Source organism: Arachis hypogaea, chromosome 12, assembly GCF_003086295.3.
Source record: "Arachis hypogaea cultivar Tifrunner chromosome 12, arahy.Tifrunner.gnm2.J5K5, whole genome shotgun sequence".
In the NCBI taxonomy this organism is placed as follows: domain Eukaryota; kingdom Viridiplantae; phylum Streptophyta; class Magnoliopsida; order Fabales; family Fabaceae; genus Arachis; species Arachis hypogaea.
In genome coordinates, this window is record NC_092047.1 from 1,219,626 (window position 1) to 1,242,863 (window position 23,238).

Sequence of the window (23,238 nt, forward strand, 5' to 3'; positions counted from 1 at the left end):
CAGACTTGGTTGGCCAAACTCTTGGGCTATGACTTTGAGATAGAATACAAAAAGGGCTCGGATAATCAAGGTGCCGATGGGCTGTCTCGCCAATTTCTTGCTGTCACATCACTCACTTGCGACATTCTCACGCAGCTACGGTCCGATCTCCAGCACTTCAACCCCTCGGATATATTTTTTGAGGTGGATCTTCGGTCTGACAATTTACAGCACCGGCAGGGTCTTTGGTTTTGGAAGGACCAACTGATAATCCCTTCTACTTCGTCCCTCATCCTGAAGCTTCTTTATGAGTGCCATGACTCAGCCATTGGTGGCCATGGTGGTTATCAAAAGACATTGTGCCGATGAACACCCCAATTTTTCTGGAAGGATATGGCTCGTATGGTCAAGGACTATGTACGCCAGTGCTCTATCTGCCAACAGGCGAAGTACTCCACACTACCGCCTGCCGGTCTCCTCCAACCTCTTCCGATTCCTACCGATGTTTGGCAGGATATTTCTATGGATTTTGTAACTGGGTTATCGCTAACACAAGGGTATTCGGTCATCTTCGTGGTAGTGGACCGACTATCAAAGTTTGCCCATTTCCTGCCATTAGCAGCTGATTTTACAGCCCCCAAAGTTGCTGAAACATTTATCAAACATGTAGTGAGTATTCATGGCATGCCACAATCTATTGTGTCTGATCGCGATAAGGTATTCACCAGCAAGTTTTGGGAGCAATGTTGTATCCGCCAAGGTATCACGCTAGCTCGGAGCTCGGCTTACCACCCTCAGTCTGATGGCCAGACCGAGGTGCTTAACAGGTGTCTAGAGATGTACCTTCGTTGTTATACTCAAGACAATCCCAGGACTTGGTGTAAAATGCTTCCATGGGCGCAGTTCAGTTATAATAATTCCTTTCATTCGGCAATCGGCATGTCTCCCTTTAAGGCCTTGTTTGGGCGGGATCCTCCGCCTCTGCTCCGATATGTCGCCACCTCTATAGACGCTCCGGCTGTCCAGGAACAATTGCAACAGCGCGACTCCCTGATAACAGCCTTGAAATTCCACTTGGGGAGAGCTCAAGCCCGGATGAAGGCCACGGCTGATGGAAAGCGCCGTGACCTGGAATTTCAGATTGGCGACCTTGTTTATGTCAAACTCCAACCATACCGTCAACGTTCCGTGGCCTTTCGAAAAAAACCAGAAGCTGTCTATGCGCTACTTCGGATCTTTTCCCGTGGTGCAGCGTGTGGGTAAAGTCGCTTACAAGCTGGAGCTTCCTTCCACTGCCAAAATACACCCCGTTTTCCATATTTCTCTCCTTAAGAAGTGTGTGGGCAGACCACCTTGTGTTACCCTACCGGAACCTCTAACCGTTGATGAGAACGGTTGCAAGTTGCTGGCCCTCCGGGTGTTAGGCCATCGTATGATCAAAGTGGACGATACTTGGCAGAATCAGGTGTTAATTCAATGGCAACATCTGTCATTGGAGGAAGCGACATGGGAAGGATATGAGGACATGCGACGGCTTCATCCCTCCTTCGACCTTGAGGACAAGGTCAATGTCCGGGGCAGCGGTGTTGATACAAAGAGGAAAGAAAGGGGTGTGACAAAAGGGGCTTAAGAAGGAAAAAAAGGCCCTTATGGGGTGTGTGTGTAATGTGAGTCTTCTCTTCTGACTTGTTATCTTTTCTCTCTGTGCTCTCTCTCTCTGAAAACTTCACATTCTAATTCAGATCCCCTTTGCAGGTGAACCTGGACTACATTCATTGATTCCTTCATTCTTTCCATCTAATTCTCTCATACTCTGATTACTTGGACTATTTCCTAATACTGCTATACTATATTGGTGTTGTTATACTACACTTGTACTGTTTCAATTCTTCATCAGAATTCTCTATAGCTTGCAATTGTTATCAAGAAGTTCTATAGATGTATTTTTTTTTTAATATCTATTTAAGTTAATTTTTATCTTTTTTATAGGTTATAGTTATTTTTAATATATTTATTTAATACATCATATGTTAATGTTAATAATATTTTTTAAAAAGATATATTCATAAAAATAAATATAATATGATTACAAATATAATATAAATAAATATGTTGAATAAAAGGTTAAATCAATATACTTACCAATGCCCTTGTTAAATTTTGTAAATTGGAGAATAAGTATGTATTCAGTTGCTTGGTGATCACGTAGATAATTGAGTAATTGAGTTGCAAATTGATCTTACGGTGTGCATTTTATTTTTTCCTCATTTCTAAATAAAAGCGAAAATTAAGAGAAATAATTAGTAATATATAACAAAAGAATAAAAGATTTTGCATATGAATTTATAATTGTTACAAAACAAATTCTATTTGTGAAATTGTAAACCTTCACGTACTGCAAATCATGGAGATCGACCACAATGTAATGGTCACTTTTTCCTGTTTTTGACCATGATATAAGTTCTCCTTTTTTGGTCAAGAGTCCAATAACATCTAATTGAAAAAAAAAATGAATTAAAAGCATAAAATTAAGGACAAATAAATGAATAACACAATAATAATAATACAAATTAATTATGTACCAAATAAGTTAGATTTTTCATTTGTTTGTCTCAATATATCATCATGAGCAAGAAAATTAAAATGATTGTCAGGAATTTTACGATCATTGACCGTATGGACTATACGTGACTCTTTCTTAAAAGTTATTCTACACACGTGTGCAGTCGGAAGATAAATTCCGTTTGATTCCTCAATCAGAAAATTTGACAAGACATAAACCTTCCCCTCGATCAGATCATTCTCAAACATCTTTGCCAAATAATTCTTGATTGAACAACGAATTTTATCACACTGTAAAACAAATTAAATATAAAGGCTACTAGCACTTATAACTCTATTAAATCGTATTGTCTTTAATTCGTGCAAGGGTTTACTTAGCAAATAAACTTAAAATATGAACAAAAAAATATTTATTAACTGGATCTAACATCACTTAAAAAAATCATGGAAAATAGTCAACTTACCTTATCATCTATGATAACTATTTTTAGGTAAGCCGTCTTACTCTTGTCAAATTTGGATAGGACTTTCCATAACTTTATAATCTTTGCTTTTATTTTTCAAACTTTTTCATTGTTAAATAATACTGTTGATAGAATCGTAGTTAGCAGCAATTAGGTATAAAAAAAAATAAAGAAAAAGAACTATGTATGAGGTACGAATTTTCTAGATGATAAATAATTGTAATAATTCACGACTAATTCGTATATATATATATATATACACACACATACACACTAATTGTACATGGTAATAATTAGCCAATATCTTTAATGGAGTTACTTGCTACAATTAGAAAAAAAAATATGGATTATCTTTTATTAACCTTTATAATTAATTCAATAGAGATACTTGCTAAGTATATATATTATCTACATTAATTATATGCCAATATTTTTAGAAAAGAGCTAAAAAAGGAGATATATAAATATATATATAATACTATTGCTATATACGAAGTAGATATAAATTGCTATAATTATAGATATTTACTATAATTATATCAAATTTAATGTAATTGTAAATAAATAAAATAGATAACAAATTAACAATCAATATTTTTTTTTATTTTTACATTCAATATTTATAATCAATATAAAAAATAAAATAACAAAAAAATAAAAATAAAATATAATAATTAAAATTTAATTTGTTAACTGATTAATTTTGTATCCATACAATGATGATGATGATGATTAAAAAAAAAACAATGGACAGATATATAATAAAATGTAACACTAAAAATTAACAATAATAATAATAATAATAATAATAATAATAATACAAGTTGGCATAGATGGATGAGAGTTTGTGTTTTTTAATCATCTCTTCTGGGTTTGATATTCACTGGAGGATTGGAATAAAGATTGCTTAGGAGGATCGTCCACTTTGTGTACTTCTACAGTACTCGAGGGATTAGTCATTGGACCTCTGGCATGATAGATATCCTGGTGGAAACCAAAAAATAATAATATTTACACCGAAGGACAAGAAGCAAGTACTCATGCAGTAACAAGAGCGCGCAAAGAAGAAGAAGAAGAAATAGCAATGGTTGGTGGGAATGGTAGTAGTAAGGACCAGCAAAATGAAAAAGAAAAAGGAAATGAACGAAAAAGGTTCTTCGTGGCGGTTCATGTTGGCGCCGGTTACCACTCTCCTTCTAACGACAAACCCCTCAGGTCCGCCATGAACCGCGCTTGCATCACCGCCTCTCAACTCCTTTCCGATGTAACCACAAATTTTAATTTTCCGGTTCTCAATTTCGATTTTCAATTCCAATTTTAATTCCATTTTTTTTTATTATTTTAATTTGGTTGATATAGGGTTCAGGACAATGCATAGACGCTGTTGTGGCTGCCATTCAAGTCTTGGAGGTCCTCCACTTTATTTCTCTTGTTCCCTATATTTATTCCTAGCGTAAAAATCAATCCTTTCTCATTTTTATCTTCTTTTTTTTTTTTTCAGGTTTTGTAGAATTAATATAGACTGCGTCCGTTTTAGCTTAGGATACTTTTAAAGAATTAAGAATTTCATAAAATTATGTTTTGAAAATTTTCAATCACATAGAAAAGTTGAGCCGTAAAATGACCCCCCCCCCCCTTTTTTTTTCTCTCTTTTTTTTTTCCTGTATATGCTGAAACAAACGCACCCTTAGTTAGAATTGATTTTAATGTAAAGTGATTTATGTTTGGTACTCTTTCAGTTATGCCAAGATCAATTCTATAGGCAAGAGTTGATTTTGAGAGTTAGAAACCAAACATTTGTTCTAGCATAAGACACTACGTAGCGGAATATGACTTACATTTAGGATAAGATACTGTCTGTTGTAAGCTTGTAATAATTGAAAGGAATTGATTTTGGGTACTTGTGTTGAAGGATGATCCAAGCACAAATGCAGGAAGGGGCTCTAATTTGACAGAAGATGGCGGCATTGAGTGTGATGCCAGTATCATGGATGGCAAATCTGGAGCTTTTGGTGCTGTTGGAGCTGTGCCAGGTACTTGCATGCTGTTGCATTACATGATAGATTCAAGAGTTTCAACATTCAAATCATGAAATATTTTGCAAAATGGGAAAGTGAAAACAAATTTAGCACAACAAAGTCTGGGTAAAATGATAAATGATTACTTACCTGGGAAGGCTTATGTCTTTTGTTAATATATGCTTGCTTAGGCAAGAGTTTTGGAATTTGTTATTATATGTCAAATTTTCTGTTAAGTTGTTTCTATGTATTTATTGCATTTACTATAGACCAGGTGTCCGAAATGCTATCCAAATTGCTGCTTTGTTGGCCAAAGAGCAAATGACTGGATCTCCACTTTTGGGCCGAATTCCACCAATGTAAATTACTACTTAACATCTCTTGCATCTGTGAGCAAAGGCTTTTCCATCACCTTGTCTCTGAATCCAAAATGGAATTGTTAAACGGATTTTAACAATAAATTTAAATCAGGCTACTTAAAAATGATCTAGAATACCGACCTTCATTCTTTACCGATTTACTTGTTAACTGGGACTCCCTATTCTTTTTTTTTTCCCTCTAAAAACTTTTTCTACTTGTGTATTTTTAACAAGTGCCTTTAGTACACTGTTAGCATAACTTTTTAAAATTAAATTTACCTCATTAGGACTCACTGAAATGATAATCTCTATTGCCTAACATAAAGAAATTTGTAAATCTGCAGTTTCTTGGTGGGTGAAGGAGCTCGTTCATGGGCCAAGTCGAAGGGCATTGATTTGCCATCTAGTATAACGGAGGCCAATGAGGTCTTAGTTTCATATTATGATTTCACTTATGCTTGGAGCTTGTCACTAAATATTAAAACTTTAGAATGTATCATAACAGTGGCTGGTCACAGAAAGGGCTAAAGCACAATGGTCAAAATACAAATATATGATTGAAGCTGCAAGATCTAAAACAGAAGACTCTCCCAACAAATGTTCTGGGGTATGTGGAAGTACCGCAATGGCAGGTATATTGGAACACTTCGATGGTAAACAGTTCCCGTGGGGGGGAGCCTACATGCATATCAAATATCAACCAATCTTATTCTGAAAAAAAAGAGAGAAGAAAAAAAGGAAAAGAAGAGAGATGGGTACTCGTCTGAGATAAAGTCTTTGCACATAACAGGCTAATTTACTTATGCAGTGGAAGATCAAGTAATGGACACAGTTGGAGTTATTTGTGTAGACAATGAGGGGCATGTAGCAACAGGGGCCTCCAGTGGTGGTATTGCCCTGAAGGTGAAGGCTTGTTTTCGTAATTTACTTTTCTTCTAGTGCTTTGCACTTTCGTGGTAGAATAGTAAATAATTTGTCATAATTAAATATACCACTAATTATCCAACAGGTTAGTGGACGAGTTGGGTTAGCAGCAATGTTTGGTTCAGGTTGTTGGGCATCATCAAAAGGTCCCTTTGGATCTCCATTCAAGGTTGGCTGTTGCGTCTCAGGTGCGGGAGAGCACCTAATGAAAGGATTCGCAGCTAGGGAGTGCTGTGTTTCATTGTCGCTGTATGGTTAATTCCTTGATTACTGTTTATATATATATAAGAAATAGGGAGAGAATCTTTATATGGATTATCGTCCAATTATAGAGGGTTTCTGTGCACTTCATTTATAGTGTCATTTTAGTGATATAGTTAATTTTTAGCATTATTCCTATCTTCTTCTTCCTCCTAACTAGGTACATTCTAGTAACAGTTGGTATCTTTTTAGTTTTAAACTTTACTTTCCCTCAGTTCACAGTCTGGTGCTGCCTCTGCTTGCGCCAAAGTCTTACGTGCAGTTGCTGAGGATAGCAATCAAAGTGGCATAGATAGCAATGATGGGATCTTGGTTGTGCAGTCGGATTTATCTACAATTGTGAGTCCCTTCAGCTCTCAGTTAATAATTATGTCTGAAGATTTCTTTTTAATTCAATTAAATAAAAAAAGAATTATTTCCAAACATACGCAAAAGTTGTAGAAGTTGCAACTATACACAACTTTATTATTTCGCAAATAGGATATTGCATTGAAAAATTAAACTGCATTTCGCACCAGGGAGTTGCAAAATCAACATATTTCATAGGGAGTGGATCCTCTCCAGTGGAAAAAAAACTGGATAGTGTCCAGTGTTTGATCTCACTATTCATTGTTCTCTCTCTTATTAATTTCTGGTCCCACTTATAGAATTAAAGGTGAGAGATCACACTTTATTCTCTTCAGTGAAAAAAAAAATGGAGAGGATCCATTTCCATATTTCATACAACTATGAGCATTTTACATGAGGGACTTAGGAAAATTGAGTTTAATTTTTTTAACTTGTTCCGCTCATTTCGCATGTGCCCCCATGGGGTTTGAGTTTCACATAAAACTCAAGGACACTCTGCATGTCTGTGATGTGGTTTTAGCTTGAAAAAAATCAACATATTTCCCACTACCTTCATGTGAAATGTGGAACAAATGCGAAATAAGTTAACTCAATTTTCTCAAATCTCTTGTGCAAAATACAGTTTAATTTTTTAAACACAATACCCTGTTGCCAAAAATAATTAATCATTTTTGAAAATGAATAATTAATTATTTATTTAATTAAAAAAACCCTGGAGATCATCTGATCTTTTTATTTAAATGTTAATTTCTTTAGGATTCAGGAAAATCATCAAGGCTGAATGCTGTGGAAATTGCAGCTGCTTACACTTCCTTGTCCTTTGGGGTAGGGTATTTTGGAAGCTCTATGGAACGGCCCAAGGTAACATAGCTAAAATGATTTTGTGATTTTTCTTTAGAATACTTAATATCGTTAGTTTGATTGAATTTTAACTTGGTATATTAGAAATGGATGCTCATACTTCTAATCTAGCATGGTTATTAGACCCTTCAGCATCTTGTTTATCCTCGAGTTACAGAACCTCGTACTTTGAGCCAACACACATCTATTAATCTGTGTGTTTAGCTCAGTATGCAATTTAGAATGAGTGCAAAAAACGTTTATCTAGCTCTGCTAGCTTGATCCTCTTCTGAACTAACCTTTTGAAAAATGATGGTTTTTTTCCGTTGTGATATCTTGCAGGTTTCAATTCTTCGGAGTACAAAACAAAAGGGGAAGACTTCGGTTGATCAGTTTGGAGCACGAATAGATCTTTAAATGGATGATTATTGAGATCTCCAGTTAAATTTTGTCAAAGATGAAGAATTGGAATTCATATGACACTTACATTAAAAACTCTTACAAAGATTTTCCCTTAAAATTTTGTCACTGCTATTTATTGTACCATGTATTGGTTGGGGACTGAAACTATGTTACAATGCTGCAAACGAACAGATCTTTAAGATTAGTTGAACCTCTTAACTTTAACAGATGAAATATCCACTTTGGCACTTCTTAAAATGATGCTGCCATTGGTTCTGAAATATCTATGTTTTAGAATCTTAATTCGTTTGCCATGTTTGGTTACCTTTGTGAAAAGCACATCCGATCAAACTATATAAACTGATAAACATGGAATGAAAATGTTACTTGTGCAACAATCTAAAGTTGCCTACAATGAACATATTTTAATTGGTAACTCATAATAGTTTGCAACAAGGAAAATAATAAAGTTGAGAGAGAATCACACTAATTAATCTCAAAATAATAACAATAACAACAATAAAGAAAGAAGTTAGATAACTCTTAGTTGTACAAATAACGTTATTAAACATGAAAAGTGAAACATGGCAGCTGCTGCCTCTTTAAACTCCTTCCTTTTTCTTTTTCTTTTTGTATTTCCCTATAGATATATGTAGAAACACAAGTGCACAAAAAAGGGAAAACCGGAAAAGATCAGTCAATGGAATCAATTTTTTTTTTAATATATAAACTTCAAAATAAACAGGGGTTCTGATCTCTTCCACGCATGGCAAGGCAACCAATATTTAAGGGATGAAAACCATCAACATCCTTCTTGATGCTTACAGTGTTCAAGATGTTCTGCTCGTTTATGTGCTGTCACATGATAAATTAAAATGAAGATGACTTTGTCAACAAATATATGGTGCTTCCTTTAAGACATTAAACAATCCAAGATATTACTGTTTCATGTCTGAAAAGTTTAACATAGTTTCCTAAGCACTTGAAAACAGTCGCTACTAAAATATAACTTAGCATAGCAGAAAAAGCTCTTATCATGGATTCAAGAAAAATGGAACTGCAGTCGAGAGATTTAATATAAAAGCACTTGAAAACAGTCGCTACTAAGAATGAACAATTAACTGCGGGACGAAAATGCGCCTTCTCTCCCTATAAAGTATTGTCTATTCACTATTGACTTATTGAGCAAGCAACTTTTTCAGTTGCTCTTGCTTCATGTTTAGGTGAAATTATCATTTTGTCTTTCAATATATGTTTGACAAATTTTTTTTAATAAAAGTAAAATTATTAGAAAAAGTAAGCATATGTTTTCTTCCCGCAAAATTATAATTTTCATCTTTTAGAATAGGATATTCAAAAATAAAATAAAATCTTTCAATATTGTATTTAAACATAAAGTTTTTCTAAAAAATAATTTACATCTAAAGGTAAAACAGCTTTTACTTCTTAATAACAGGATTTAATTAAGATCCTTTTAAAATAAAATCTTTTCATTGAAGCTTGTCCAAGCAAGCTGTAAGAAAAATTTGTTTCTTTCTAACGCCAAAATGTTACGCCTAAAGTCTAATGCAAATAATACGCTTTGATTTTATCATTAATATTTTAAGGGAAAAAGACAGATAACTCCCTGACTTTTTAAATTTTTGATAAATACATTCTTGACAAAATTTAAATACAAAAAAGTTCCTGACTTTAACAAACGGAGGACAATTTAGTTCTTTCGTCTATTTGCCTCTCATACATCAAACGGAACTGGCTGACGTGGCTGAAACGGTGTCCAGGTGTCCGTTACGGTGCCACGCTGGAAGGAGAATAAAGTTCGAAGGACAAATAAGTCCTTGACGTCATTTTGCAAATAAAGTTCAAAGGACAAATAGGTCCTTGAGAATTTTTTTTTTCAAAATTAATAAACTCCTTTCCTAAATTCTTTCATCTACCTCTCTTCATTTTTATATTTCTCTCTACTATTTTTACTCTATATATAATTATATTTTATATTAGTAATTTGAGAAATCAAAATATGTCATTCGATATTTTTTTATAATTAAAATATTTTAAATGTAAAAGTATACACATTAAATTATTTTAAATTTTAGATAACGAATGTTAAAATTAAGGTGAGTTCTACCCAACCTCCTCTAAAACAACATGTAAATTATCCTCTATGACGTGGCACATTTTAATTGGATTTTAGTTTTAGTTTGAGTTAATTTAACCCAATAAAAATTAACATCTTAACTAAAATAGAATCATTTTTTAATTAAGATGTTAACTCTATCCTTTAATCTATATTAATATTCTAATAGATCAAAATTTTAACGAATATTAACTAGCAAAAATTGATAATTATTGAGAGATTGATAGTAATGATAATCAATATGATTGAAACAACATGCTGATGGAACAAAGTTAACCAAACTGTGTTTATCATTTACTTAGAAACTTAGATAATGGTTTTGGGAGAAGGAATGATTGTGAGTTGCAACCTTAACAATAATTGAATTATATTAAACTATTTTTGGTGTATAATGTAAATTAAAAATTAGTTATTAAATTAATTATTTGTGTAAATATATGTTAATTCTAAAATATGTGAAATAATGCATGTAGTTATATATAAAGATGTGAGCGACTGATATTTTGTGTATGTATAATATTTTTTTGTTGCAATTTTGACACTAGAAAAGACAATTATAGCAATTATTATATATATAATAGGGTGAACTATAATTTTAAAAAAATTTATTCTCGTAATGTTATTATGGATAAAAATACTAATTCTAATATAATACACAAATGCACTAATGTTAACTTAATACATGAATGATGCACAAATAAACTAATGCTAACTTGATGTATAAATGAACTGATACTAACTAATGTCAGTATGTCACTGATATGATGAAAATTGAACTAATGCAATTTAACAAATTCTAATATAATACACAAATACACTAAAACTGAACTAATGCAATTTAAGAAAAAAAAAATAGAAACAGAACAAGTCCAATTTCTACAATTTTAATACAAATAATTTAAATTGCAAAATACAACAAGTTAACTAGATTTCAAAATACAAGCATAATTTTATAAACTAAATTCTCATAATAGAAGTATAATGGAAAAAAAATTTCTCAAGGACCTATTTGTCCTTCGAACTTTATTTGCAAAATGACGTCAAGGACTTATTTGTCCTTCAAACTTTATTCCCCTTCCAATGTGGCACCGTAACGGACACCTGGACACCGTTTCAGCCACGTCAGCCAGTTCCGTTTGGTGTATGAGAGGCAAATAGACGGAAGGACTAAATTGTCCTCCGTTTGTTAAAGTCAGGAACTTTTTTGTATTTAAATTTTGTCAGGGATGTATTTGTCAAAAATTTGAAAAGTCAGGGACCTATCTGTCTTTTTTCCATATTTTAAATACATTTTGATTTTTCTGTTAAATCTTTTAACTGTCAATGTTTTTTTTTTTTCGATAATATCTTCAGAGTTATAAAAATTACCAAAGACCAACTTGGATGAAGGACCAAAACTTACGCAAAATTCTCCTAGTATATTTCAAGGCTTTTTTTACTTAAATATCACTATTTTGAAAAAGTCCTCCTAGTGATAGAGACTCCAAGTTCTATAATTTTTTTGTCATCCTCTCTTAAGACTTTAAGTTCTTAAGTATTATTCCCTCTCTAAATATACCATTCCCAGGATCAGCTCTAAGCAAGCAGGACATTCAGCATAAACAGATAATACAGATATAAATTTCTGCTCCACACTTCCTCTCAAGCCCAAATTCATCAAGGAAAGAACAATGAGCTACAATATAAACTAAAAAAGAAACAAGAGTAAAAAAAGTTGTTAAAAATAATAATAAATAAAACTCATTTCATTCAAGAACAATAAAGGAAAGAATTGTTATAATCAAATTTCATGGAATCGCTCTGTCATATTATTATTATCTGAAAGCAAAATTGTTAAACATTCTACAACAACATAGTGTTCCTACGAAACAACTACCATCATCTAAAAAATACCCATCAGTTTGGAATCTCCAAGACCCAGATAAAAAAATCACTTCTTTTTCTTGGGCTTGACATTCTTAGCATTGGATTGTTGTTCTCTGGTCTTGCGCTTCCTGGTGAGTGCAAACTCCCCGAATTTGTGACCAACTTTTCCCTCATTGATCTTGCAGCGAACGGTGGTTTTGCCATTGTAGATTCTGACAGTGGTATCCACAAATTCGGGCAAGATGGTGGATCTCCGAGACCAAATTGTCTTGTTCATGAGAAGGGTCTTGTTGTTCTTCATCTTGTGAAGGAATGCATCAATGAACGCTGGTTTGCGAGAGGCCGTGAGCGGCAGTGGCTTCTTCACAGCAGCATTGGATGCACTGGTCAAGCTTTTGTCCGAGATCAATCCAATGAACTGCTTGTTGAGAGCCCTAAGCATCATTGTAGGCCTCATTTCTAGTCAAACACAAACAAAAGTAATACAAATAAATTGATTTTGAAGAATCATTAGACAAAATTTTAAACACTCCGTGTTTATCGCATTCATTCTCTAGTTCTAAAATCCACAGTTCCACACACTACTTACTACACTATTCATGTAAGAGCAAAAGTCCAATTTAACTCCTAAATTCAAAATTTTCATCCATTACCAATCGAAAAGGGTGAGAAATTAGTTTTCCCTTACAAAACAGTTTTGGTCAAGGACTAGATTAAGGTTTTACATGTTCAATTATCTTTGCTGATAATTAATTGCACAATCACGGCCATTCACGGGGAAGGGGGAAAAAAAAAAAGAAGAAAACAAACCTAAAAGAAAAAGATGAAACAACAGAAGGGAGTGAACTCGTAGTTTTTTACCTTGATTCGGAAGGCTAGTGTAGGATGTAAATAGAACTAGCAAATTATATACATTGACAACATAAAATTAATTTCATAAGTCTCACCTAAACTAATCACACATAATTGGCATAAATGTCTAACTCAAAGTCACAAGTAACACAACTATAATTTATACCTTACAAACAGATCCACAAACTAGAACAACAAAAGCAACACAATAATTGAAGAACAAACAACAACTCAATAATTCAACAAAAGCACTTCAGCAATTCAGAACACTATCAGTATATCATATGCCTAACAGAGCAGATTCACACAAAAGCAATTCAGCATATTTAGAACAACTACATATTCAGCGGATTTAGAAGAAAAAAACAGCAGAGAGAGAGAGAGGCGAAAATGGAGCAAAGCCTAGGGTTGAGGATTTCCAGGCTTGAGAGAGAGAGAGAGGCGGAAATGGAGCAAAGCCTAGGGTTCCTCTCTTCTTCTGCACCCGAAACTAACCGACCAACAGAGCAGAATATCAAAGAAGAAAAAGAAAGGAATTTGGGGAAACCGTAACGTAGGAACAAGACATTGAATAAGCAGAAAAGGAAGAGGAAGGATTCAGTGATATACCACTTACTTAACTGTTGAATAAAGCTTTCGGCGGCGAAAATTGAGTGTTCCGATCAAATCATAGCGGCAAGCAAGTCCAGTTCTCACGGAAGCATTGAGTGATATACCACTTTTCCTAATAGTGAAAATGAAATTATATATACCAAGATATTTATACATAAGGAAGGTCTAATATACATACCCCTTTTTTTATATGAATTTACAACTTCTAAATTTTGAATTTTTACTAGAAGATAATAAAATTATATAACAAGAAAAAATAAGTGATAAATTTTTCATTTTTAAACGATCAATAAATAATTTTATCTCATAATTTATATGGTTAAGAATTTGAATATAACTAAAAAAAAAAGTATAAGACATTTTTTCAAAGCAAAAATTGTCGGGACAAATTTAAAAATTTACTCTATTTTAATTCTTAGCAAAGTTACATTTTAGTTTAATAAATATTACAATAATTTATTTGTTTATTGAATAAATAAATTATTTTTACAAACTAAAATTATATCTCTTTAGAATTTTTTCAATTATAAAAAAACATATAACAATTTCTCCTAAAAATGTAAAACATATAATACTTATATCTTTATATTTCTTGAGACATTTAAGTGTTTTTCTTTAATATTTTATAAGATATAATATCGATTTTTCATGCATTTTGTGGAATATGACATTAATATCACCTGTAAACATGAAATTGGTCATGTAAAATTGTAAATATAAAAATTATAATTTCGGTTATTTTGCTTTATTTATCTTAATGAGAAATATCTATACATTCATGATTCATACTTGATTAGAACTAGATAGGAATGATACGAGCAATAAAAATAGGCCATCTTATACATGCTTTCCAAAACCCAAGGAGCATGAACAAAGAATTTCTGCCAAGACAAAGAAAGATGATGCATTTTCCATTCAAATAATAATATGCTCCTTCTGTACATAATAATGATAGAACATATCATCTTCTATACAATTTTTCAAAATTTTGTATCATTATTCCTTGTGTTTTGTGTATAAGGGTGGAATCTTCATATTGCCACTGTTCCATCAGAGACTTGGTTATCATCTGAGAAATCTGAGGATTGAGATTTGGGTTTGCTCATAGTCATAGCTCTGTTGAATCCATATCCAAGAGAACTTCCACTTGCTTCACATAGCTGAAGAAATAGAAAAAAAGTAACATGAATCAATTAAAACATCAAGTATAAATACGAGTGAAAAAAAATGTAGATAGAGATTTTGCAATTTCTGAGGACTATGACAAGTCCATTGTGAATGGCTGCGTAAGTGTTTAAAAGGAAGAAGTACTTCGGTGAGCTCGGCTAAATGGCGTGATCTGAATTCATTTATGATTGCTGCAATCTCTGTTGTTGGAAGCTTAGCCTGAAGATTACAAATGGTTAGAAAGCTAAGATTGCCCATCTCCATGCTATAACGTTGTGTCATGATGTCATTAACTTGAAAAATTACACAATGTAGAAACCTTTTCTGAGTATTTTCTTTTCAATTCTTTTTTTCTCTTGTTTTCAGTTTCAAAAGAAGCTTTAGTCCTCAGTAAGATGTGGCTAATCTCACTATGCATTAGAGAGTGAAAATATGCTCATACCATCAGTATGAAAAAATTTGACTTTGACCACAAACTGAATAATTTGAGGTAAAAAACAAACAAAATTTCAGCCTGTGACATAAAGATTCATTAAGTTTTTTCCTTTTTCTCTTTCTTTTTTCTCCCCCTCTATAGATAAGTGTCAACAAAATATTGGGACATACAAAGTTTATTCATAAGTTCAATAAATCTGCTCCAATGACATTACCTGAGCTAGCACTGCAGCTGCTAGTTGAAGACTTGGTTCTAAGGTCTCTGGGACAACCTACAAATGCATGTAATAGAGAGTTCAAATAGACAAAATTCAAGAAAATCATTTCTATAATAGCCAGTTGTACTAAAAACCAGTGCAGAACCTCTGAACCTGTACATTACATAGGATCATTTTTTTCCTTGTTAAACAGTATGGTAGGTTAGCTTGGAGCAACAATCCATTTTTCATCTTTTTTCCTGAACTATATCATGAGGAAATAATCCAAACAGAAGATAGAAGAGTATCAGAATATTACAGCAGTGGCTCCAGCCTTTTCTAAGTTCAATCCATGATCAACATCATGAGCACGGACGAAGGTCTTTACTTTCGGGAAGTGCTTGCTTAAAGCCCAAACTGTTCTATAATTTGCACCAGGAGAATCTAGAGTTACTGCAGCAGCGCTCGCCCTTTCAGCCCCGACCTTATGTAGGACCTTGTTATGCAGTATAAAGCATGTCAGGGGTAATGGACATATATATATGATTTCAATTCTCAGGCACTGAAAGAAATACCTCTCGGCTACCAGCATCTCCGAAGTACACTGGGAGATCCAGGGCACGCCCAATTGCCACTCTATCACTGAGGAAATTAGCAAATACGAAAGAAAGGGCAGGTCATGTACTCGTTGTTTTCCATCTAAGAGTGTACATATGATATATCGTAGCTTATACTTCTTTGAAGAAAACTAAAGAATGAATCTTTCTCCCTCATTTTGTTCAACAAGTATCAGCATTCTTTAACAAGAATTGTGTTCTCTCTAGAATTATGTATTGAGAAATAAACAAAGAATCCAAGCATTATGAAGGAAATCAAAATTGAATTGATTTCTACTAAACGATTAATGCTTGTCTATACCTGTAATTGTGTTCATTTTCACAGAAATGGCATTCATTAATAACAAAAACCACTAAATAATTACAAAATAATTTATCACAAAGAACTAAAGAAGCAACCAGAAAAATGATTGTAAGTTGAGTTACCTTCTGACGTCTAGTGCAACAAAAGGAATAAGTCGCTCCGAAAGAAGTTGTGCAATGATCTAAAAATAACAAGTAGGTAAAGCGTCAAACATATCATTGAAAATAAATTAAACCAAAAAAGCAATAGATCACCTGGCCAACTCGTCCAAATCCACAAATAATGATATGATCTTGCAGATCGTCTGTCTATAAAAGAATTCCTCCAAAACAAAGTTAGCTACTAATTTTTAAAGACAAATCTAAACAAAAAATAATGAATGACGAATAGCATCCCGAAAATGGATACAAAGTGGAATAACATCCGACCCAATATGATCTAACTAAATTAAATAAAACGTAATAGATGCTAAACAAATATGATCTAACCAAATAAAGTTTCTACAACCACAAATGCAGGAGGCACTACAAAAGAATCTCCTAATTAAACTAAATACAGGCAAAAAAAAAAGTTAACCAGGAAGAAAGCCCAACAATGGATAGTGGTGAAGCTATAAATTTATAACCATTTGCAGTTAATAAAGTCAGTTTCAGCCACTCATACAAACAATCTTACCTCACTTTCTACAGGTAATAAACTTCTAACATCATGTAGCTCAAAACGGGAAGCAATCATCTGTCCTCCTTCAGCTAGCCATGGTGTGAGGGCCATTGAAATTCCCACAAGAAGAAACAGCAGAGAGGACATCTGGGAAGACATTATGCCCTGAAGCAGTGTCAATGAGAAATATTATTTTATATCCAATTGAATTTCCAGTTGTAAGGAAACAAAATCTTGCCGCTTTTTATAAGCTGGTATGCATTCAGATTTTGTTATTTCTTAAGGTCACTCTTCTTGGGATATAAATAAATAAAGCATAGGTTATTTAAGTTTGCAACCTATCAGAATTTTTAAAATGAGCTATTTTAAATGAATGTTGTCTGTAAACCAGAGAATTCTTGACAGAATAATGTTTCAGGAACAAAACCTGATTAACAGCTTCACCAAAGGCCACAAATGCAAATTCTCCCCCAGGAGCAAGAAGGAGGCCAACTCTTATGGCATTAATGAGTGAAATACCGAAAATTCTACCAATCACAGTAATCAACAGTGTCTTGCCACATAGTAAGAGTGCCAGCGTCCCCATAATGACTTTAAATTTTGAAACAAGAAGTTTTGGATCAATTGACATTCCAACCTGAAAATCACAAAAACTACTTTGCATTAATTGCATAATTTAAGCTGGTTTATTCGAAAAATCACACCTCAAGATGATTAGATGACCATTACTTGTACAAGATCTCCATAAGAATTGAATAATTGACCATCTGATTAACAAATCATAATATGGCTATTTGTTTGTTGATAGATAAATAATACGACTAATGAACGTGTGAATACTAGTATTAGAGAACCTACCGTCATAAAGAACAGACCTAACAGAAGACCACGATATGGAGCAATGTCAGATTCCACTTGTAAGGAAAATTCAGTTTCAGCTAGTAGTAAACCAGCCAAAAATGCTCCTAGTGCCATGGAAAGCCCTGCCTGTTCAAGAACAACATAAGAAGTAAAATAACATCAATGGACATAAGAAAATGGTCAAACCTTGTTTTTGTCTCAAAAGTCAAAAGAAAGGAATACAAGGAAAAGAATAGGTTCAAACACCTACCCTGGCTGTGAGAAGACTTGTCCCAAGAATAACAAAGAGTGTATTGGCAGAAAATATTTCTGCATTTTGATTTTCTGCAATCTGCCTATATATTGGTCGAAGTAGCTGTACAAAGAAGGGTGGGAAACATTACAAAGTAAAACAATTGAAGGACAAAAAATAATAGGACTCCGCATACATCACACACCTCAATTCTGAATATCACTTACCAATCGTCCACCTGCAATAATGACAGTGATGGCAACTGCTGCCTTAACAGCAGCCAGACCAAGAGCTTCAGCAATAGCTTGAAAACCAACCTGGCAATGGAGATTACTTATTTCTTTTGAAGATAATATAGGCAGAACAGCAACATATATATGGTGAATAATGACGAAAATGACAGAAGTATGGTAAGTCATTGACTTCCAGTCCAGCGTTCAGCATGAACCAACTTCAATTGGAAAGAGATAAACGTGTCTTAAACCATTCAATGCATACATTGATACGTAGTAAAAAATAAACTGAAAGAGAATTATCCAATTAAATGCATGTCCTCTAAAACATCAAGGATTCAGAGTGAAGAAAAGATTCACCCATGACATTTATCATTAAGTAATGTTTTGAAATTTTTATCTTTGACTCCCATGTTCTCGTATTCTTTTATAGACATAAAATTATTTTTTTATAGTAGTTCATAGTCTAACTATAACCTATCTGATACATATATATTCAGATAAGGAGTGCTAGAAAATGTTACCCCTCCTTTAGATGAATTTGGTGAAATAAGAGGTATGAGAATTAGCAAGACCACAACCGCCAAGTCCTGAAAAGAAATACAGAAATCAATTTATTGCAATAACGAATGCAGTCAAGAGCTAATAATAGCTAATAATGAACAATCAATTTCAGAAACTGCATATTGACTGAATATCAACCAGCTACAAAGTATAGGACGATAATTGGGGATATAAGCAGAACTATACTATATGGTAAATCTAGATTATAATGTTTTTGTTACTTCAATCCACAAGAATCGTTAGTATCCAGAAAGATGGGTAGATGGGTAGGGTACAAAGTAACCTGAAAAAGTAACACAGAAAATGTGGCTCGTCCATGGCGTGATGTGCTCTCACCTCTCTCCTGTAATACCTGCAAAACAGTTCACTGGAATTGTTGTAGCATGGCAAACTCAGCAGACATGAAAACAGAAGTATAAAAAGGATAGAACACAGCTTGACTGTCATGCTTAATATTTAAACTCGTAGAATCTTTCCAACGGGAGCATATGTTCCAACTTGAGGAATCAAGCTTTATAAAATAGTATTTACCATAAATTCAGTTATTAGCAGATGCAGGATCATTTTAAAGCTACTGTGTCCAGAAAAAGAAGGTATAAGTTTAGAAAATCTGGAATAAATAGAAGCACAAGAACTGGTCTGATAATTTACTTGCAGAACAACAGCGGTTGATGATAATGCGAGGCCATTCCCAATGACAATAGCAGCAGGACCTGCTTGACCACAAACATAATGAGCTACTAGGCCAACAACAACAGCAGTCACCAAAACCTGCATTTGTTCACAAAAGCTAAGGATTGCTGGCTAATATGTTAAGAAGAACCCAAGTAAAAACAAAAGATAAAAAGAAAGAAGAGAGAAGGAAAATGGAGTTTCCCATTACCTGAGCTGAGCCTAATCCAAAGACATATTTCTTCATTGAACTAAGCCTTTCAAAAGAGAGCTAAATAAAACAGTTCACAGCTTCAGTTTAACTATTGGTTATAAAGATGACCAAAACTAAGGTAGACGAACAACTTAAAGGAAACTCCACCTCAAGGCCAATATTGAATAACAGGAAAACAACTCCAAATTCAGCTATTGCTTTCGTCCCATGAACATGACGAATGATGGACAGACCATAGGGCCCAATAAGGATACCAGCAGCCAAGTAGCCAAGAACGGGACTGCCTATACAAAATGTTAGACAATCAATTTGTTATAATTTTACGGATTCAATTTAACATTTTGAAAAGAAAATCAGTTACCTCCAGGGATTTTCTGAAACACTGGCACAAAAATAACACTAGCAAGTAATAACCAAAGCATATCAAAAAGGGATGCTTCCTCCTCATCCACCTGAATAAATATCATGGCATTCAGTTAGACATAGCAAATACAGCAGAAGAATAAATGTAGTAAAGGTGGGAAACATGAGAAGAAACATACCTCTTGATCAGGTAATGATGCAATAATATTCTTGATCCTCGTGGGGAGATTCTGAAGCTGTCTAACCAAAGGTTTTGCACTTGTGGAAACTTCTTCAGCAGTGGTTGTAATTACTCCTGGTTGCTGAAGTAATTGCGCACCCCTCTCTGCTCTGTTTGCATAGAAGGCAATCCTGCAAGGGAATTACACCATTCTTGAATACCAAAGGAATCTTCATGATGAATATTAGGATGAGATAGCACAATATAATCATCCTTAAAATTGACAGAACAACTCATGAAGTAAGAACAACTGCAACAAAAAAGGAAACTAGATGTAGATAGATCATACACACCCTCCAAGTAACAATATCCCAATAACTAGCTTGGGTAACAGCTTCCGTGCTGACTCCACGAAACTTTGGAAAAATGATTCTGGTGTATAATCATCACCTTCGATAGTAAAAGAGAAGAATGATGCAGGAAAAAATCTGGAAGATTTATTCAACAATGCCTTGGGAACAAGTGGTGGATTGTCTCTTACATCTTTCTGTGTTTCCTGTTTTTTCATTTGAACTGAATTCATTATTTTCTCTACTTCAACTTCAGCTTCTTTAGATGGGTCTAAGACTAACTGTCCATTTTCATGATCACTCAGATAATCAGACTGTGCCGTATCTTCAATAATTTGGCTGGTTTTATCAGAAAACTTGTCTGATGATTGCTTGCCAAGCAAAGTTTCATTGTCAATTTGGGAATCTGTGTCTGTATCAACAGTGTCATCACCAGAAACATTTTGAACCACCTCCTCCTTAGGATCGTCCAAAACCTCTTGTTCTTGTAGAGTGATACCAGAGTCAGCAATAATGCTAGAGGAAGACTTATCTGCTTTCGATAATGCAATCTCTGCATCATTTACGACTTGTGCAGCCTTAAGTTCATCAGCAACAGCTTGCTCAGCTAAAAGCATTATGTTTGTGACGTCCTCCTCGGCTTTTACTGCATTCGTCTGGGCCTTTTCCGCAATTTCATGCAACTTGTTCACTTCATTCTGCAAATTCTCCTTTCTTTTTTGCAAGCACCTTAGCTCTGTCTCGCAATTCGCTAAATTTGACTGACACTCCTTGATATCTTCTTGAGCAACCACAAGCAATTGCTCCTCTTCCAATATATCTTCATCGCCATTACTCTCTTTGGCACCTTGTGACCGAGGATCATAAGTTCCTTTTACAACCTCCAAAGACTCCATGGCTACTTGAAGCCTAGCCTCGGCAAAAGAAAGAGCCATAGTCGCTTTCTGAACAGCTTCCTTGGCAACAAATTCTTCACCCACAATTTCCTGGATGATATCAAGAGTAGAATTAACATCATTCCATGCTCTTGATGCTTCATCCTGAAAGGAAATCGCACTCTCCGATATCTTCTTGACCCTCTCCTCATACATGGCACTATTATGCCTAGCAACTTCGAGTTCCTTCAAGGCCTTTTGCAACAGTTCTTTCAATTCATCCACTGTCTGTACCTCTTGCTTTATTTCACCCCCAATTGTTCTTTCGTCTTCCAAGGGTTCACTCGATGCAGCTCCTGAAATGGAACCCAAATCAGAACCCACCTTGTTTGGACCACCTCCAGCATTATCAATATTCCGGCCATTGCCATTAATATATGCTAAAGAATCATCATCACCCTGGCACCTAGACAAAAATCCCCTACCTCCCACAACGCGAAAATTAGAACTGTTGCCACAAAGTTTCCCTATTCTCTTCACATTTGAAAAGTTGAACTCTCCTACACAAGCCAATCTTGAATTATTACTCCTCCAACTACTACTACTACTACTACATGCAGCAGCAATACCAATCTTGTTCATGCCGCTAAACCGCGCTTTCAGGATAGTTCTTGAGTTCCCGAGAAAAGCACAACCAAAACCCTTCCCACCAAAAGCAATGCAAGAATCGAAACGATCCACCACCATGTTTGAGGGCGGCAAGCTTCAACACATTTCAAAATTCAAACTCAATTTTTCAAACTATTTTCCTTCTACTAAAAAAATTGCCTGAAAAGAATTTCAGAAAATAGAATCAGAGAATCAAACTAGCACTACTTCATTTTCCACATTCATCTATGATTAAAAGAAAAGGAGCAGTTTTTGGTTAAATTACCGGGAAATTTGAAATGGATATGGAGCTTTTGAGCTGAAAACTGAATATGCATGCATTCAATATCAACTTTCAAGTATAGCGATGGTTAATTGGTTATATTAATAATTTAAAGAGATATATTTGTGTTTGGAAGCTAAGAAAATGAAATTTCTGAGCTGAGAAAATGTGTTGCTTTGTAATGAAATTTCTAAGCCAATGGATATTCATTACGAGTTTCGTTTTCCCCTCGCAGTTTCCGCGCGTGGATAACAACGTCCAATTATATCCTTGACCTTGTTCACTAAGGATAAGCTCAGACTTTTTCCTAAAACAAATAGGAATAATAATCATAATAATCCTTTTTGGTTTCTTGGTTTATATGAACTTTTCCTCACTGACCAAAGAAAAAGTAACATTATTCAACGACCACATAACTTAATTTTATAGGAGCTACTCAAATGAAAATGTAAAAAATATCTTTTTATAAAGATGTTTTATATAAAAATGTGATTTATTAATTTAGCCACATTTTAAATAAAAACAACATTTTTATAACATATCAAAATCTAATTTTATAATTCATCATCCAAAAATCAAAAAAAAAATATCACATAAAAACAATTATAATATCTTCATAGGAATATCACCTAATTTTATATGATGAATTATGAATATGCAATCATTTCTTATCGACACCTTTCTTTTGGCATTCAGAATTATTTTTTCACAAAAAAAAAAAAAAAATTGAACTAAATGTGAGCGCGTGATGTTAGTCTTAATGCCTTTACGTTATTTTA

General features: G+C 34.0%; 3 protein-coding genes across 6 annotated transcripts; 1 reads left to right on the forward strand and 2 right to left on the reverse strand.

Moving 5' to 3' along the window:
- Window positions 1–3,932: 3,932 nt before the first annotated feature.
- LOC112726221 (putative threonine aspartase) lies at window positions 3,933–8,438 on the forward strand. Its single transcript, XM_025775525.3, has 11 exons — window positions 3,933–4,269; window positions 4,365–4,415; window positions 4,918–5,038; window positions 5,298–5,382; window positions 5,727–5,808; window positions 5,888–6,014; window positions 6,191–6,285; window positions 6,392–6,555; window positions 6,783–6,906; window positions 7,672–7,776; window positions 8,098–8,438. Exons 1-11 carry the CDS (start codon window positions 4,090–4,092, stop codon window positions 8,170–8,172), a joined length of 1,209 nt encoding a protein of 402 aa, XP_025631310.1. The 5' UTR covers window positions 3,933–4,089; the 3' UTR covers window positions 8,173–8,438.
- Window positions 8,439–12,066: 3,628 nt separating this feature from the next.
- LOC112726222 (small ribosomal subunit protein uS19m) lies at window positions 12,067–13,760 on the reverse strand. Of its 3 annotated transcripts, none has more exons than XM_025775527.3 (2): window positions 13,622–13,760; window positions 12,067–12,619 (listed from the first exon to the last, which is right to left on the reverse strand). In XM_025775527.3, the coding sequence occupies exon 2, from the start codon at window positions 12,615–12,617 to the stop codon at window positions 12,225–12,227; it is 393 nt and encodes a 130-aa protein (XP_025631312.1). In that variant the 5' UTR covers window positions 12,618–12,619; window positions 13,622–13,760; the 3' UTR covers window positions 12,067–12,224. The 3 variants fall into 3 exon arrangements, with proteins under 3 accessions (XP_025631312.1, XP_025631313.1, XP_025631314.1); XM_025775528.3 differs by having other exon boundaries at window positions 13,629–13,759; XM_025775529.2 differs by having other exon boundaries at window positions 13,634–13,753.
- A 742-nt stretch (window positions 13,761–14,502) lies between these two features.
- Window positions 14,503–22,699, reverse strand: LOC112726223 (K(+) efflux antiporter 2, chloroplastic). Of its 2 annotated transcripts, none has more exons than XM_072210011.1 (21): window positions 22,463–22,699; window positions 20,657–22,356; window positions 20,323–20,494; window positions 20,142–20,232; window positions 19,928–20,064; window positions 19,778–19,837; window positions 19,546–19,665; window positions 19,178–19,246; window positions 18,855–18,920; window positions 18,325–18,414; window positions 18,116–18,220; window positions 17,863–17,991; window positions 17,432–17,641; window positions 17,020–17,169; window positions 16,599–16,652; window positions 16,467–16,525; window positions 15,999–16,065; window positions 15,743–15,919; window positions 15,442–15,498; window positions 14,936–15,010; window positions 14,503–14,784 (listed from the first exon to the last, which is right to left on the reverse strand). In XM_072210011.1, exons 2-21 carry the CDS (start codon window positions 22,273–22,275, stop codon window positions 14,656–14,658), a joined length of 3,636 nt encoding a protein of 1,211 aa, XP_072066112.1. In that variant the 5' UTR covers window positions 22,276–22,356; window positions 22,463–22,699; the 3' UTR covers window positions 14,503–14,655. The 2 variants fall into 2 exon arrangements, with proteins under 2 accessions (XP_072066112.1, XP_025631315.1); XM_025775530.3 differs by having other exon boundaries at window positions 20,657–22,291; window positions 22,463–22,637.
- Window positions 22,700–23,238: the final 539 nt, after the last annotated feature.